Source organism: Catharus ustulatus, chromosome 1 (assembly GCF_009819885.2).
Source record: "Catharus ustulatus isolate bCatUst1 chromosome 1, bCatUst1.pri.v2, whole genome shotgun sequence".
NCBI lineage: Eukaryota > Metazoa > Chordata > Aves > Passeriformes > Turdidae > Catharus > Catharus ustulatus.
Genome location: NC_046221.1, coordinates 89,162,260 through 89,178,787, shown reverse-complemented (window position 1 = coordinate 89,178,787; position 16,528 = coordinate 89,162,260). Strand labels below are relative to the sequence as shown.

The 16,528-nt window shown below is 41.5% G+C and overlaps 1 protein-coding gene across 2 annotated transcripts in view; it reads left to right on the top strand.

Moving 5' to 3' along the window:
* The window catches only part of DDC (dopa decarboxylase), a 59,428-nt gene that overhangs the window by 1,469 nt on the left and 41,431 nt on the right, over positions 1-16,528 (top strand). For both annotated transcript variants that reach the window (XM_033056241.2, XM_033056250.2), the window contains exons 2-4: positions 6,060-6,298; positions 12,973-13,086; positions 13,754-13,873. In XM_033056241.2, the coding sequence (XP_032912132.1) occupies positions 6,098-6,298; positions 12,973-13,086; positions 13,754-13,873 (435 nt within the window). In that variant the 5' untranslated portion in view covers positions 6,060-6,097. The remainder of the gene's footprint in view (positions 1-6,059; positions 6,299-12,972; positions 13,087-13,753; positions 13,874-16,528) is intronic.

Below are 16,528 nucleotides of genomic sequence, written 5' to 3'. Positions count from 1 at the left end.
CATAACAAATTTCCTGTAGCAATTAGATATGTTTTACACTTATATTTAGTAAATATGAAAAAACCCACCCAGATTCTAAAATCATAGACAATACTTTTTAAACAGAAATAACAAATAAGTTGAATGTTATGAACGTAATACTATACCTGTAAATATCTTTAATAATTACTTGTGCGTAAACTACTCATTTGCATGGTTCAGTTTCAGATAAAGTAGAAAACTGCTTGCAAATGAGCACATGCAATCTGAAGAACAGGAACAATTTTAGGTAACTTCAGTAAAATAAAATGTGGCTGTATTCTAATTTCAGTGCACTGAGGTATAAGAAGTAGTTTAAAAAAGAACAAAGGATATGTCAACTTTAGATTGTGTAGAGTACTTGTCCTCTGACAAATTACAGCAAAATCAAAGACTGAGGAGTTTATACATGAATTAGTAAAAAAAAAGATACATTGATATAATATGAGGTTTAAGATGATTTTTTTCTTGATTTTACCTGCAGTTTAGAGCAACACTCAATCTTCTGCAGTAAAGTATGCATCTGAACTCTGCAGTGGTGACAATAGCCATTGATTCTTGCTGGGAACAAAAATGCTTGGTCAGAAAATATGCTTGGAAAAATTGTATTTTATCAATCAGAGTGATGCTGTCAGTGAATTTGCATACAGATGGCTCACAGTGTGGTAGAGGTTGATAATTAGGCAGGGCACCTCCTGAGAAGCTGTGCTCTCCTCACTTGGGGTTCAGCTCGTAGATGCTGAATACACTGAAACTCATCCTGGGAGGTATGGGATCTCTGAAAGTGTGGAGACCTGCTCACTCTTTAGGGACCTTCAAGAAGATAGGCCACTATTAAATACTTTAGAGAGAGTCTTAGTTTCTCTGAAATTTCCATTTAGTTTTGGAAATTTGGCTTACATTATTTTGCAGTTTAAGTTCCATTGAGTTAAGTGGATGTTTTGAATGCATGCAGACTGTAACACTCATCTGTTCAGAAAGTACATATTCTCTCAAACAATATTTTAAACCTTAAAGCTTGAGTTGTCTGAAGTATTTTGTTTCTCAGAAAATCTATATAATTTTAAAATATGCTGGCATAGAGGGTAGGTTTCTCCCTATGCATTGTGTTGTTGCACTGTACATGAGTTTTATGGCATGCAAGAGGTAGAGATATTGTGTACTGGTGGAGAAATGAAGTAATTTGCATTTTGATAGTACTCACTAGTAAGAATTACAATTGTCTGCTGGAGATGGCTTTTGTAGCAGGTTTTACTTTCAAGCAGATTAAGTGAGATCTATAGCAAACACTTCAGGAAGAGAATAAAAATAGGGATTAAAGTGTAAGTGGGTCTTGTCACTCACAGAAGAACAGATATAAAATAGAAGGTGAAAAGAATGACCACTGTGCTCCTGCAAGGAGTATGCCTTCATAGTTCCCCCGTGCGATGCATATATTTCTGTAGGTATGGAATTTTTAAGGAAGGACTTTTAGGAAGGAAGATGCATGAATAGAAAAAACTAGGTTTTTAATTTCTTGATATTGTCTTTGGAGGAAAGAAGAATTAAATACAGTAGTTTCACGAATACAAGCCGCACGGATTATAAGCCGCACCCCCGGTGCCTCGACAATGTTGCTGTCTTTGTCAATAGATAAGCCGCACCCCGAATATTAGCCGCACTTTCGTTCGTCGCGAGAATCCGTGCGCAGCTTTCACAAATTGGCCAATTAGTAACAGGATCGCGGCATAGCGGGCTTTACTGGCTCGGGGCGGGGCCAGGCAGGCTCGGCCCGCTCATGGTTGCCGACGGGGCCGGGTGGCCCAGCTCAGCGCCACGGCTCGGCGGGGCTGGCCGGGTGGTGCTGCCGCCGCCGCCGGGCTCGCTGGCCCCCCTCTCCCGTCAGCACCGCCCCGCTGCCGCGTTCGCTCGCCCGGCTGGCAGGGCTGCCGCAGCCGGGCTCGCCGTCCGCCCCGCTGCCGCTTTCTCTCGCCCCGCGCCGCGCCTCGCGAGCGCCGCGCCCGCCCCGCGGCACTTTCGCGGCTCGCGGCGGCGCTTTCGCGGCTCGCGGTTCGCGGCTCGCGGTTCGCGGTTCGCGGCTCGCGGTTCGCGGCTCGCGGCTCGCGGTTCGCGGTTCGCGGCTCGCGGTTCGCGGCTCGCGGTTCGCGGCTCGCGGTTCGCGGCGGCGCTTTCGCGGCTCGCGGTTCGCGGCTCGCGGTTCGCGGCTCGCGGTTCGCGGCTCGCGGTTCGCGGCTCGCGGTTCGCGGCTCGCGGCTCGCGGTTCGCGGCTCGCGGTTCGCGGCTCGCGGTGGCGCTTTCGCGGCTCGCGGTTCGCGGCTCGCGGCGGCGCGCTCGCGGCTCGCGGTTCGCGGCTCGCGGCGGCGCGCTCGCGGCTCGCGGCTCGCGGTTCGCGGCTCGCGGTTCGCGGCTCGCGGCTCGCGGTTCGCGGCGGCGCTTTCGCGGCTCGCGGTTCGCGGCTCGCGGTTCGCGGCTCGCGGCTCGCGGTTCGCGGTTCGCGGCTCGCGGTTCGCGGCGGCGCTTTCGCGGCTCGCGGCTCGCGGCTCGCGGCTCGCGGTTCGCGGCTCGCGGTTCGCGGCTCGCGGCGGCGCTTTCGCGAGCGCCGCTTTCGCTCGCCCCGCCGCCAGGGCTGCCGCCGCCGCCACCAGGCTCGCCGGCCGCCCCCTCCCGTCTGCACCGCCGCCGCGTTTCCTCGCCCTGGCCGGCACTGCAGGCCCCCGCACCGCCGGGCTCCCCCACGCTGCTGGCCCCGATTATGCTGGGCTTCCCCCGCTGCCAGGCAGCCCCACCCGCCGGCCTTCCTGCTTCTGCCATGCTCCCCTGCACTGCTAGCCCCAGTTCTCCCGGGCTCCCCCGCCCTGCTGGCTCAGGCTCAGCCGCCCGCCCCCCACACTGCTGGCCCCGCCTCTGCCAGGCTTTCCCACCTCTGCCGGGGCCGGCCGGGCTCCAGCTTGGCTTGGGGCTGCCGCGGGCTCTCACTTCCGTGTTGGCAGCTTTTAGAATTTTGTTAATAGATTAGCCGCCCCGGAATATTAGCCGCACTTCCGGGTTTCCACCAAAATTTTGGTCAAATTGGTGCGGCTTGTATTCGTGAAATTACTGTACTTAGTTTCAGGTTGAAGCAGTTTGACATACTTCGCTGCATCAAACTGAATTGTAAGAGTATTAGAGGTTAAGTAAATACTAGTTCATATCACTTTATAACACTACAACCACTGTGGCATATTTGGGATGAAAGGCTCAACCTTCGATTCCTAACATTTAAGCTTCCTGGTTCACTTACTTCTTCTGTGCAAAACAGTGGGTTTCCTCTGTAATTTAATTCTTTACCTGAATTTTGGTATTGCAACAGTGATTAATGACAGAAGCAGTGCAGCCAAAACAACGCTAGGATGAGCCAGTGAACCTGCCATTCTTGGGAAGAAGAAGTAAAGTTACCAATAACAAACAAGATCTTAGTGATCATATAAAGTGTATATTTTGTCAAATTGAGTTCCATAGCAATAGACTAAAACCACAGAATGTGTATCTGATATTTAGGTATAATACTTATTTGCTTATCCTGATATCCAAGAAGAACTTAGTCCAAACTTCTAATAATAAAATTAACAATAAATTATATCAGCATACTGTGTAGCAACAAGATGATGTAAATGTTTCTTTTTCTACAAATTTCAGGTTAAAAAAATTAAGTGGTGGTTAAATGGTCACAGGCTATAAAATATACCATGCATGTTCTGGTAATATGATGATTTTTTTTTTTTTTAATGAAGTTTTTTTTTTTCTGTGTGTTTGTGAGCTGTTGTGAGCTAACACACAATGTGATTTGATTTATGCCATTTGATTTGTATTTTAGGAAAAGACCACATGATCCACACAAGTTGTTTATGTTACGTGGTCCCTTTTATTTGATTACTACAAAGTAAAGCTAGAGAGTAGTATAGTGATGCTCTTACACAGTGATACTCTTATTTGTCTTTATGCTGTCCTTGGGGTTCACTGGAACCTCAGATGTGGAAAGAGATGCTCAGCTGAGCTGATTCATATGTAAAGGTCTGTAGGAATAATTGTAGCATAGTGGTGAGCAGTGTTGGAAACACCAATCCTCATGTTCTGAGTCAGTTCAGTCTCAGGCATCTGCCACTCATTTGTCAGTTGTGTCTTAAATTTTTTTCACAGCTTTCTTCTCTGAAACCAGAGGAAAAAATAACAGATCACCTCATGCAAGTTCTTTAGGGCATGCTATAGCAATGAATCCATGAATGAAGTACCGTAAAAGAAATAATAATAGCATGAGTTAAGGGTTAAGTTAGAGATACATTGAAAAATAAGTGCAAGAGTACAATATTTAGATTTCTTCTGGCAAAAATATCTAAACCAAAGAACAGAGCCTTGGTGTGTAATTAGATTGCTGCCACAGAAATGCATATTGATCTCTGCAGTTCATGCGGATTTATTTAGAAGGTGTATTAAAATTTTGAACAATGAACGAAGATGTGTTAAATGAAAATGCACATAAGATTTAGGGGGTATGGAAGAAATTGAATCATCCTGATTTTAAAGTAGTGGAAACAAAACTGCTTGCTTAAACACAGCTTTTCAAAAGGGAGGTGACATGCAAAGCCACCCACTGCACATTCTGTAATGACTGTAATGACCACTGGTAATGTATTTCTAGCAACTCAGTAACAAGATATGAGAAAGGTCCTAATACCCCTTTATGAGAGGTATAGACAGAGCCAAATAAACACACAATGATTAAAGAGAATACTAAAACTCTAGTAACAGCAACAGGACCAGCCATCTCTGGGATCTGGAAGTCTCTACTGTATAGATCCTTGCTCTCCCAAGTGTTTTGTGACCTACAGTAGCCCTCTGCCTTAAATAACAGCAGAGTTGTGCCACCAAATCCAGATCCTCTGTTTGTAGCAGCAGAGACACCTCTTAGGCAGTGCTTATTAATGATGTCTTTCTTTTGTGATGTTACAGTACTAATTCAAATGTAATAAAGCCCAGGAGGTTCTCTTTTCTCAAAACAGTGTCCTCGGTTAGACATCCTTATGACAAATACTTGATATCTGAAAAATGATCTCCTAATTATGTAATACTTACATTGTGCTTAATGTAATTATTTCCTTACTAAGTGAAGATGTACAGGTGTGAGCTAAGCACAATAGTACTTGAGACCAGCAGTGAGTATCCTTTTTTCAATTGCCAGTCTTCTGACTGGATTCCAAGGAACTGTATTCTCAATCTGAGTGTATAAAGACTCTGGGACAATTTTAGGTACTCAGTGAATAAAAAGTTTCAGCAATATATTCACTGAGTACTCGAAATGCACAGCTACATAAAGTAACAAAATAAAATAAAACTACCATGAATTTGTGTTTGCAGAGCACTTTGCAGGCGAAATCCAGCTCATCTCAGCTGAGCCGTATATCACCTTGGGTGTGCTCACACAATCTGCCTATCTCAAAGAACACCTGGAGCTGCAGCCCAACTTCTTGGAAATATGGACAGCCCCAGACAGAACTTCCTCACATTCTCCTGCAAAACACAGTACAGATAAAGTGAATTCTTTTTGAAACCTCACTAAGAAACAAAGTTTTGTAGATGACACAGCATGTGCATTTACAATGAAAGAGTAAAGAAGCTACATCTTGAGACAAGACAGGAGTTGAGAAGCAGATAAAATGACAGGCCAGCACAGTGGATCACTGTGATAACTGTGATTATTATAGCTTGTTATTACAGATCATAACAGAGACATACAGCAGGCTATTTTCTTACACTTCTTCTCTATAAGGCAGGAGGGAGCTGATTATGTGCCACTTAAGAGTGCCACATCCTTGTGTCAACCAGCAACTGTAGGAAATAAACGTGTAATTTTTGATTCTTCATTAAGTGCTTCTACTGTTCTTCTGTGCTAAACTTGTTTAATCATAATGACTGAATGAGTCTTCCTATAAATCATATGAATAACAGGTTTGAAACTAGTAACATTTTCTTTCTAAAATGACTATTTTTTTCTCTTTCCTTTAAAGTGTTTTTTTTTGAGAATAAGCCCTAAACTCTGATACCCATGGATGCTGCAGAATTCCGCAAGAGAGGGAAGGAGATGGTGGACTATGTTGCAGATTACCTGGAGAAGATAGAGAAACGACAGGTATTCCCAGATGTGGAACCAGGATACTTACGGCCCCTCATCGCAGACTGTGCACCCCAGGATCCTGAGAGCTTTGAGGATGTCTTCAAAGACATTGAGAAGATCATTATGCCAGGGGTAAGAAAAATGGAACTGTAGTGCAATGTTCAATACTGCATTTAGGTTTTCATACGCCTTAAAGAAAGTGTGGGTTTATCAACATAAGTACCCAACTAACTTTGAGAAGGCAGGTGTAGCTTTACATGTTGAATATTATCTAACTAATGTTTTCCATTCTTCCTAGAAGTAATCAAATAATTCTTTTGCTTCGTGCATGCTTTACTTTTGAAAATAATTCCCTTTCCTCCCTTGGACTCGTTAAAGCAAAACTTCATAACTTTCAGTTTCATGTGATATTTTGACTACTTTCATAGCACAGTAAATATTTTACAAAATAGTATTTTTATTAGTCTGCTGTGCCTGAAGTGTTTCTTCAAGCTGATCTTTAAATGTTAAAGTTCTCTTAGGAGGCTTCTTTTTATTAGAGATTTTACTAGAAAGGATTCTTCCCAATACTTGTTCTGTTGACTCACTCTCCTAAATGTCACTTACTTCTCTTAGCTTTTAAGGCAGACGGCCACTGCCTAAATATTAGTCCCTGACTAGATCAGTATTGGACAGACAACGCAGAACAAAGCATGTAGCATTTGTTCAGACCTGAAATTTTCTTGTTTTTCCACTCATGGTACACCTTTTTTATTTTAAATATGTGCTTGCTTCCTAAGGAGTTTAAGTAGCTTGAAGAGGACTGAATTATTAGTAAAAGTTAATGAGAAGTCTCTCCTTTGGATCTCTACAATAAACACTTCAGATTTCTTCTCCAGATGCAGCTAGGTGATATGATTGTGATGGGAATGTACATCACAATCAAAATGGCTTAGGTCAGTGTACTATAATACCAATTCCTTTTCATTGACCAATGTAAATATTTGATATTCAATATGATTTTATCTTGTTTTCCTTGGAGCCAGCCCTGCAGTACTTTAACAGGCAAAAACTCCTCTGAAGTCAATTGAAACCTCTGCACTCTTTTCAAAGGTTTGTGGATGAAGACTTAAATACAAGAGAATTAAATCAATGCAGATTAGGTAAGAGAATTATGTCCAACACATGCAAATACTTTAATTGCTACTCGTAGATATAATTGCCTTTTCTTTTGCATTGGAGGACAATTGTAATGTCTGGTAAGTAGAAGAGAAAACACTTTGAATGCTTGAGAACTTTCAATAAAATAATAACATTAAAAAATAAGAGATGAATCACTTGAGAGTAGAAAGTGAGACATTGAATTCCAATTATGTCATCAACATGTCATGTTCTCTTTTAACTAAGTTGACTTTTTCTTGATATTTACGTGCCCTGCAAACAAATTTACTTTTACAAAGTGATACATTCTGAAGAAAAATTGTTCTAACCTAAATTTTTCGACTGATGTGAAATGTTAGCGATACAAAGGGCATAATATAAATCCTGGTTCTTACAGTAACTCTGATTCTACCCATGTTGCTTATACTCAGTTCTGAAGACTCACGTGGGCACACAACCATGAGGTGATGTATAATAGAGATTGGATGGTATCTCGAGATCATTTAGTCCATTCCCTCTGCTCAAAGCTGAGTCAGAACAGGCTGTTCAGGACTATGTCCAGCTGGTCACTGAATATCTCCAAGGACAAACTGTGCTGTCCTGTTCCAAAGCTGGATCACCCTCATGGTAAAATAGCTTTTTCTTATGTTTAAGTGGAATATTCTCTATTTCAGTTTGTGTACATTTTTTGTTGTCTTGTCACTGGGTGCTTTGGAGAAGAATCTGGCTTCATCTTCTTTGCACCTTCCCGTGAGGTGTTTATACACAGTAACAACGTACCTCCCTGAACTTCCTGCAGGCTGAACAGCTCTTTCAGATGCTTGTCACATGACAGATGCAGCAATTAATCATCTCCGTGGTCTTTCACTGGCATCACTCCAGTGTGGCCATGTCATTGTTCCTTGTACTGGAAAACCCGGAACTGGATGTGACATTCCAGGTGTGGCCTCAGCAATGTGGTGTATAAGGGAAAGATCAACTCTTTGACCTTCTGGCAGCAGTTTTGTTGCTGTGGCCCAGAATGCGCTTGGATCATAGTGCTTGCTGCCAGGGTGCATTGCTGGCTGATGCTCAGCTTGGCCACCAGGATCCCCAGGTCCATTTATTCCAAACTGCTTGCCAGCCAATGGATGGACTGAGGCAGGAGATTGTTCCTTACCTGGCACAGGTTTTTGCGTTTTTTTGGTAAACTTCATGAGATTCCTGTTTGCCCATTTCTGCACACAGTTAAGGTCCCTTTGAACTGCAGCATGACCATACAGTGTATCAAACACTCCTTCCTCTTTTATGTCATCTGCAGCATTGCTGAGGGTGCGCTCTATCCCATCATCCAGGAATTTAATGAAGATCTTAAACAGTACTGGCCTTTCCCCTTCATTCTCCATCTGACCTAGCCCTGAGCACTTCCAGGGATGGAGCACTCACGACCTCCCTGGGAAGTTGTTCCAATGCCTCACCACCCTCATAGTAAAGAATTTTTTTTCAAGTGTATAATCTAAACCATCTGTCAGTTTAAAATCATTTCCATGTGTCCTATCACTACATGCCCTTGCAAAAAGTCTCTCTCCATCTTTCTTGTAGGCTCCTTTTAGGTATTGGAAGGCCACAGTTAGATCACCCCAAAGCCTTCTCTTTTCCAGCCTGCTCAAGCCTAATTCTTTCAGCTCTCAGGTGAGGTGCTCCATTCCTCTGATCATTTTGATATGCCTCCTCTGGACTCATTCCAGTAGGTCAATGTCCTCCCTTGTACTGGGGATTCTAGAGCTGGACACAGTACTCCAGATGGGGTCGCACCAGAATGGAGCAGAGGGGCAGAATCCCCTCCTTTCTCCTGCTGCCTATGCTTTGGATGCAGCCCAGGGCACTGCTTCACCAGTTTTTTCCTATTGGTAAATGTGCCGTCTTACACCATGTCCCACATTGTCATCAGTTCCTCCACAGTTTCCCATGTTAGGTAATTATCAATGCCTCCCAAAACCCTCCTGGACTGATTGTGTCCTGCTGTGTTGTCTTTCCAGCAGATGTGAGGACTATGATCTGTGAGCATGAGGTTTCTCCCAGCTGTATGAATGCTGCACTCATGTGCTTCTTCTGATGTTACCCATTTTGATATCTTCACCAGTCCTGACCTGCAAATTCTTGACTGGTTTATTGTCCGTTCTTAAGCAGAGGTCAGTGCACTTGTGCTGTTCTCTTGCATGAAGGACAACTCCTCTTCCTCACCCTCCTGATCTGACCTTGCTAAAGGGCCTGTCCTCATCTGCTGCAGCACTTCAGTCATGTGAGCAATCCCACGGCATTTCTGTGATCACAGAGGAATCACAGCCCTGTACCTGCACACAGCCTTCTGTCTCCTGTTTGTTCTCCATGTGTTGTGCCACAGCTTATAGGTGCTGTTTGTCTTGATTTCCCAGAAAAGATGTGAGAGCTTCTCTGTCCTGCCCCTGCTCTAATGCTGCCCTCTCAGCGCTTCTTAATTTATGTGGACACACTGGGGATTGGTCTGCTTTAGCCTTAGCTTCTATTTGAGATCTCTCATGTCCACATTACCCTTCACCCTTTGCTTGTCAGTTTGGTCCATCTTCCTCCCTTGATTGTGGGTCTTCCTTTCATTCCCTCATCGTTCCTAGCTTAAGGCTCTCCTTACCAGGTTATCCAGCCAGTCAGCAAAGATATTTTGGCTCTAATTGTTCAGATTATATCTTCCCTTAATCTTTTTCCCATGCTTTACCTGAGAAGAATAACATTTAAAAGTACATCTAGTGTACTATAGCATTTTCCCAGTGTTTCACCAGGGAATGTCTTGTATCCATTTTAGAAATGAAGAACTTCAGAAAGAGCTTTTTCAGAAAGAATAAGTAATATGACATATCATAAACTCTTGTTTTGCCTGTAAGCTATTGGTGGCTCATGAGTGATTCTTGTTTCATTCATGCTGACACCTTTACTATGTGAGTTGTGTTCGGATATTTGCTATTTATTGTATGACTAAAAGTGTGAAAATGGTGTTCCTTCAGAAGAGCAAGGATGAATGAATTGCGTGAAGCAATAATAATGCAGCATCTATTGCTGTCTTTAACCTGTAGGAGAAAAGTACTCATGAGCCGTGAAATTTCTTTATGGGGACTTACTGTGAAACGTAAGGTAGATGTTTGAAGGGCAGTCACCAAATGATAATGACAATAACGGTGCTAGGTTCCCGATTCTAACACAGAGACAGAGGGAATAACTGCAGTACTCTCATCTCCACAACAAGCAGACAACATGGAAAGGCTCTGCACATAAAAGTATCAGTCAAAGTTGCCTTTCTCTCTCAGATTTGCTTTGCAGTCCTTTTTTAGAACCAAAAATGATCAAGTGTAAATAAAATAGCAGTACTCAAGATGATAATTTTACACACATTGGATCCATTATTCCGTGAACTTTCAGCTGAAGTATATATCCTTAGTGTGTGGTAAAGGAAGACTATTGCTTAGACTAAGCAAGCCAGATAAAAACATCCTTAGAAGAAATCTTGGAAATAGAATGCCTCTAAGAAGCACTAGAGTGGTAATTAGAGTGAACCCAAGATATTTGTATATCATTATTTATCAGCAGAAGGCTAAAAAAACCAGGCATCAATTATGTCAGGCTCTTTGCAATATCTGACTAAGTGTATCTGTTCCAACATGGTGGAAAAAAAGAATTTTACAGCTACTTCAAGGGATGGGGGAAGGGGAGGCAGGAGGAAGAAGCACAGCTGCACTTGCCCCAAGGCTTTTAGCTTTTTTGCTTTGTGTAAGTGATGCAACTGGAATCTGCTGTGTTTCATCAAGCAAATGGCTTCCAGCAAGCAGTCAGTTTAACTTGATTAACCCAAGATGAATGTCACAAGTCTTACAGATCACAGAGGATTAGAGCTGGGGAGATGAACAGTGGCAGCTCTGGCTCATTACGGACATCAGTGAAAGTCTGTGCATGCGGATCCTATTGGGGACCACTGTTTCTTGAGTATTTTATTGTTTTCCTGTGAAGAACCACGTCCCATCCAGGTTTTTGGGGATTTGTTTTGTTTTGTTTTGGTTTTTTTTTTTGTTTGTTTTTGTTTTTTTTTCTGATTTGTGAAGGAAGGCATTTGCCACAAGTGCTCTAAAACTTTGTTGCAGCAAAGAAAGATATCCTGACCAAATATGAGGTACAGCTGGACAGGTTGTCTGGCTTGTCTTTGGATACCTGATTTGACATGTTTCAACCTAGTGACCAGTGAAAATGAAACCTTGAACATAGTAGGTACAGGGCTAGTTTAGACAGTGGTGGAAAAATGTAATGGATGGGTGATGTTTTGATATGAGAGATGGGAACATTTGAAATTGTTACACTGCAGCAGGGAAAGTGATACCTGATTAACTCTGTCCAGCGTTAAGACAGTTTCCCCTTAGCATGGACCACATCCCTTAAAGAAGAGCTGATTGTCAGCAAGAGGAAAGAATGGGGTTATTTGAAGCATGCAGAACAGTGTGGTATAGCAATCCCTGAGTTAGCTGCCGGACCAGAAACCTTATCACAGACTGGAGAGAGGAGTATGAAAGCTAAAAATCATCAGAGGTGGGAATGCAGAACAAAACAGCACAGAAACACTGAACTCAGGCAAGAGAGAATGTATATTCTTACTATCTTCGAGCTGTAACAGAAGAATTCCAGTATTAAAAAGGAAACAAAATGATGTAATAAAAGACTAGCTTTCAATAACTTGACAGCCTCTGGATTTCCAGCCATGAAAAAAATCTTACATAGATCTGCTGAATTCTTGCTTACAGCTCTGGAAGCACTTTTTCAAAAACTTGCCTTTTACCTTGAGTGTGAATGCTGGTTTTGCCAAACATAAGGCATATCACATTATTTCCACTGAACACTGCTGTGTGGCTGTGCATTTCCTGCTTTCATATTTTATTAGATTTGAGTTAAGGGAGCACTATCAAATATCTGAGAGATCCTTAAAATTACTTGGATGCTACATAAGATATTTCTAAATATTGCTTTGGCAAGACAATTGACTACCATTTATGCAGTTACTATGTGTTCTCTCATACTAGTTCACACAAAGTGGAATTGTGTGTAAATCCCAACTTGTTAAAGGGAGATGAGAATTTGATTTTTACAGAATGTGTTGTATACTGGGATGAGTTGTTTCATTTTGTGGTGAGGAGCTGTTTGGTCAGATTCAGTGCCTGAGAATTAACAAACAACACAAGAGCGTGGGCAGGAGAGTTCTGTGGACCTCTGCTGCACTGAAGACACTCTTCCTCTGTCAGTTGCATGATAGAGATGGAAAAACAAAATACCAGAGAGTCCCTGACAGTAGAAACTCAAGAACAGTGTCCTGCACAAAAGCTCAGGCTGCCATGACCCACACAATTCTTGTCTTCTAGGAAGACAAGAGGAGAACTCTGATTTTGGAGCTGTTGAGGGATTGGGGTGAGAACTTACTTATTTTTATGTTGTGTAAAAGATGGATAAAAAAATCATGAAAAAAACAAGGTAAGTTTTTCTAAAAAATGAGATCCTGTATTACAGCCAGCTAGTCAAGAACTGTTGGCTTGCCACAACCTCTAACTTTTTTTGATTTTGTGACAATTTGTTTCTGCTTCCTGTATTCGTTAAAAATAACTATTTTCCTCTTAATACAGGTGACTCACTGGCACAGTCCATACTTTTTTGCCTACTTCCCTGCAGCCTCTTCCTTCCCAGCCCTTCTTGCAGATATGTTGTGTGGTGGAATAGGATGTGTGGGCTTCTCTTGGGTGAGTTTACTCTGGTGCGTGGTAACAGTGCTTCACCTTGCCAAGATTTTAGGCATTTCAGTAACATTCTACAATGAAATTATTGATTAATAGCAGTGAAGTCACAGGAGTATTTTTGTTGGTAACTTTCCTTGATTAATTAAGAGTTTTCACATAGACACTGTGAATAATTCCAGGAATAAAAGGCTATTTCCTCATACAAGTTTTGTTCTTGAAAAATCACCAACATGTAGGATTATTGATAGCAATGTAAACATACTGGTAATCCAGTAATGAGTATGACTGCAGTGTAGCACCCATTGTTGTTACTTCTCTTTTCATCTGGATGAATGGAAAATTGTCTTAAAATCCCAACATTCATATGAGGTATACTCTTCTCAAAAAAGGTGTTTGATGTTGAAAAAAGATATACAATATGCAAATCCTAGCTTTGACATTTGATAGTCATGGTTCTATGTAAGGCCTATTTTGAATTATTTTAGTAAGTGTTAGAAACTACATGCACAAAATGGTCTTCCGGTCCCTAACTTGGCTGGTGACATTAGTCATCTAGTCTCTTCCTTTATAGCAAAAGAAGGAGAGAGAGGAAATTATTCATGTTATGGTAGATCTGATTTCTCTTCATGGTCTAGTAAGATTATTCCCTCTGCTCTGTTTTTTACCACAGGCTGCAAGTCCAGCTTGCACAGAGCTGGAGACTGTCATGCTGGATTGGCTAGGGAAAATGGTTAATTTGCCTGAAGAGTTTTTAGCTGGGAAGGATGGCCAAGGTGGAGGAGTCATTCAGGTAAGAGGGGACATGAAAAAAGAATATGGATTAATTTAATGAAATCATGAAAGTAATACTTTTGTTTTTAGAGCAGCTGATTTCTGAAACAGTTCTCACTGAAGAATTGTTACCAGTTCAGTTTAAAATTTATGCTTAAAATTCAAATCAGAATTGTGTAGGATGGAGACACTAATTTGCTAGTCAGTAAACTGAGCTCATATTTATCAACAATATGCAGCAATGTTTCATGACTGAGGTTAGAAGTCTACCTTTTATATGTGCAATTGTTTGTTTCAGTCAGTTTTCACAGAACACTGGAGATAAACTTCAATAAATATAAACAACAGAATGTAGTAGAAAGTATACCAATTTTTGCCAAAGAAGTTGAAACTATTTTAAGTTTTTCTTATATAACAAAAGGAAATATCAGAATATTATAATAAAATGAAGAACTGCTTGAAATGCAAACCTAAGCAGTTCTATCAATAGATAATACAATTTTGAGACTACACTGCATATCCAAACTAGAAAAACGTCCCCAAACTTTGACACTGACTGCTGAATGAAACTTACAACGTCTGAACAGTAATAAATATATCATCAATGGGCAATCTTGCGTGCATAATAGAGCTATATTGTTTGTCGGCCATGACTCCACTAGCACATAGTCATTCTGCAAATGCAACTCTAGTAATACTATTAATCTATCTAAAATAGATTTCTTCAATGAAGAAGATTGAAATTTAAATAATTATTCTGTGCTCCTATTATAATGTCTGGAGTTTGGTCATTTGAGGGCAGGGCTCAATCCATTTTATCCTAAGACAGGCTTTTGATTTAGATGCTAGAACTGGGGGCTTCTTTCTTTGATCTCAGCTGCAAATGCCTATAGTATATTCCAATGAATTCCTCCCAACATCTTCCTAGGCAAGAATGAATTTAACCCAAATGCTGTCCTTCTCCTAGATGGACCTGTACCTACACCAGTGTATTTACAGTGTAGTTCTTCACTCATCTGCTTGCTCTGTTAGGATCTTTATTATTATGATAGCTAGGGAGGGCTTTATATTCAAGAAATCAAGCTTCCCTCATGCATCGTAGCAGCATCTATTTTGTACCAGTTAAAGCAAGCAGTTATGCCTGATTGTTATCAGCAGGAAATATTGCCGCTCCAGGCTGACAGCACTGGATTGCCCATAATTTTCATCAGAAACCAGTCATTTTCAAAATCGAAGGTGGGCTCTGTGTTCCAGCTTATGATGCAGTCATTTGGGCTGCAGATCATCTTGTCTTGCTCTTGAAACAATAATGATCCAAGCAAGAGAGCGTGAGGCAAAGACAACGTGAGTGTGTGAAAGTGCCAGTCATTCTGTTCCTAAATGCCAAGTAATTATTGTGCTATTGGATAAAACTGAGCCTGTGAAAATTGCCTCTTAATTACATTTGAAAGTCTATGTCAATATGAAGCACTTTGTTGTTGTGTGCAAGATGACACTTCAAAATGGCAAAAGATGAAAGAAAATTTCAGTTCAGAGCTCTGGTGGACATGAACATCAGCTCTTGCTGATATTTCCTCCGCCTCTTGAGCCTGCTTGCCATGGCAACCTTTGTTTGCCTGTGGTAAAAGCAAAGGTATCATCATCCTTTACTTAATGCAGAATACAGCATTCAAGAGGAGAAAAAAACAGCTTTCAAAATAAGCAAGAAAGCAACTTTCTTCATGAAGTTTGTATCCTGCTGTTCATTCTAGATAAATTGCTGGAAAGTGTACCTGCTTTGCATTTTACAGAGTTTTCTTGCTCTGCAATGAAAAAGTATTTTAGGGGTGAGACAGAAATATCTTTGGCCTGGCAAAGAACACTGCTGATTTATCTTACTTGTCAGTTAGCCAAGTAGTTCAAGAACCAAGGCGGTTTTTTCACTCAAAAATATTTAGCACAAGACTTTGGTGCCAAGTGTATAGAAGAGCATTGCAAACCAGGCTCTGCAAGCAGTGTAAAAAGCTTCAGTGTAAAAAAGGTGACTCAGTATAAAATAAGTGATTTATGGAAACTGAGGCAAAGGGAAAAAGCCTGTGTCTATCATGAGATGTCCAAAAGCATTTCCATGTTGCTGGATTCAGGTACCTTTAGGCTTTGTCCCAACTGTATATCAGAAAGCAAAATTCAGCTGGGCAACAGGCCCTTTTTATCCTTGTTTCTGTGAAAGGAAATTCCTACAAGAACTCTTGTATACATTGACTAGCACCAGCATAGATGAAGAGCCGGAGTTTCTTGGTGCATTCCTTAGAAAGCTGAGGCTATTCTTCAGCTTGAGTCATTTGCCCACCCAGCCAGATGATCACCAAAACAGTGGGGGCCAAAATTTTCAAATAAATATGTCAAATTAATGCCTTAACCTTTGTCATTTCTTACAGCTATTTTCTTTTATATATTAATGCCCATTTTTGTAGTATGTGTTTTCCATATATGTCCTGGGAATACACTAACAGTGTAAATGGTTAATTTATTTCAGCTATTTTGACTTTTTAGACAAAAAAAGTAGGATGATTTCTCCATATTCTGATACTGTGATGAGAGCTCTGTCCAGCTGCAGACCATATACAGAATAACATTAAATGAGGGTACTTCCAAATTGTTTTCTGTAATTAATAGACTGAATTTCCTTCATCCC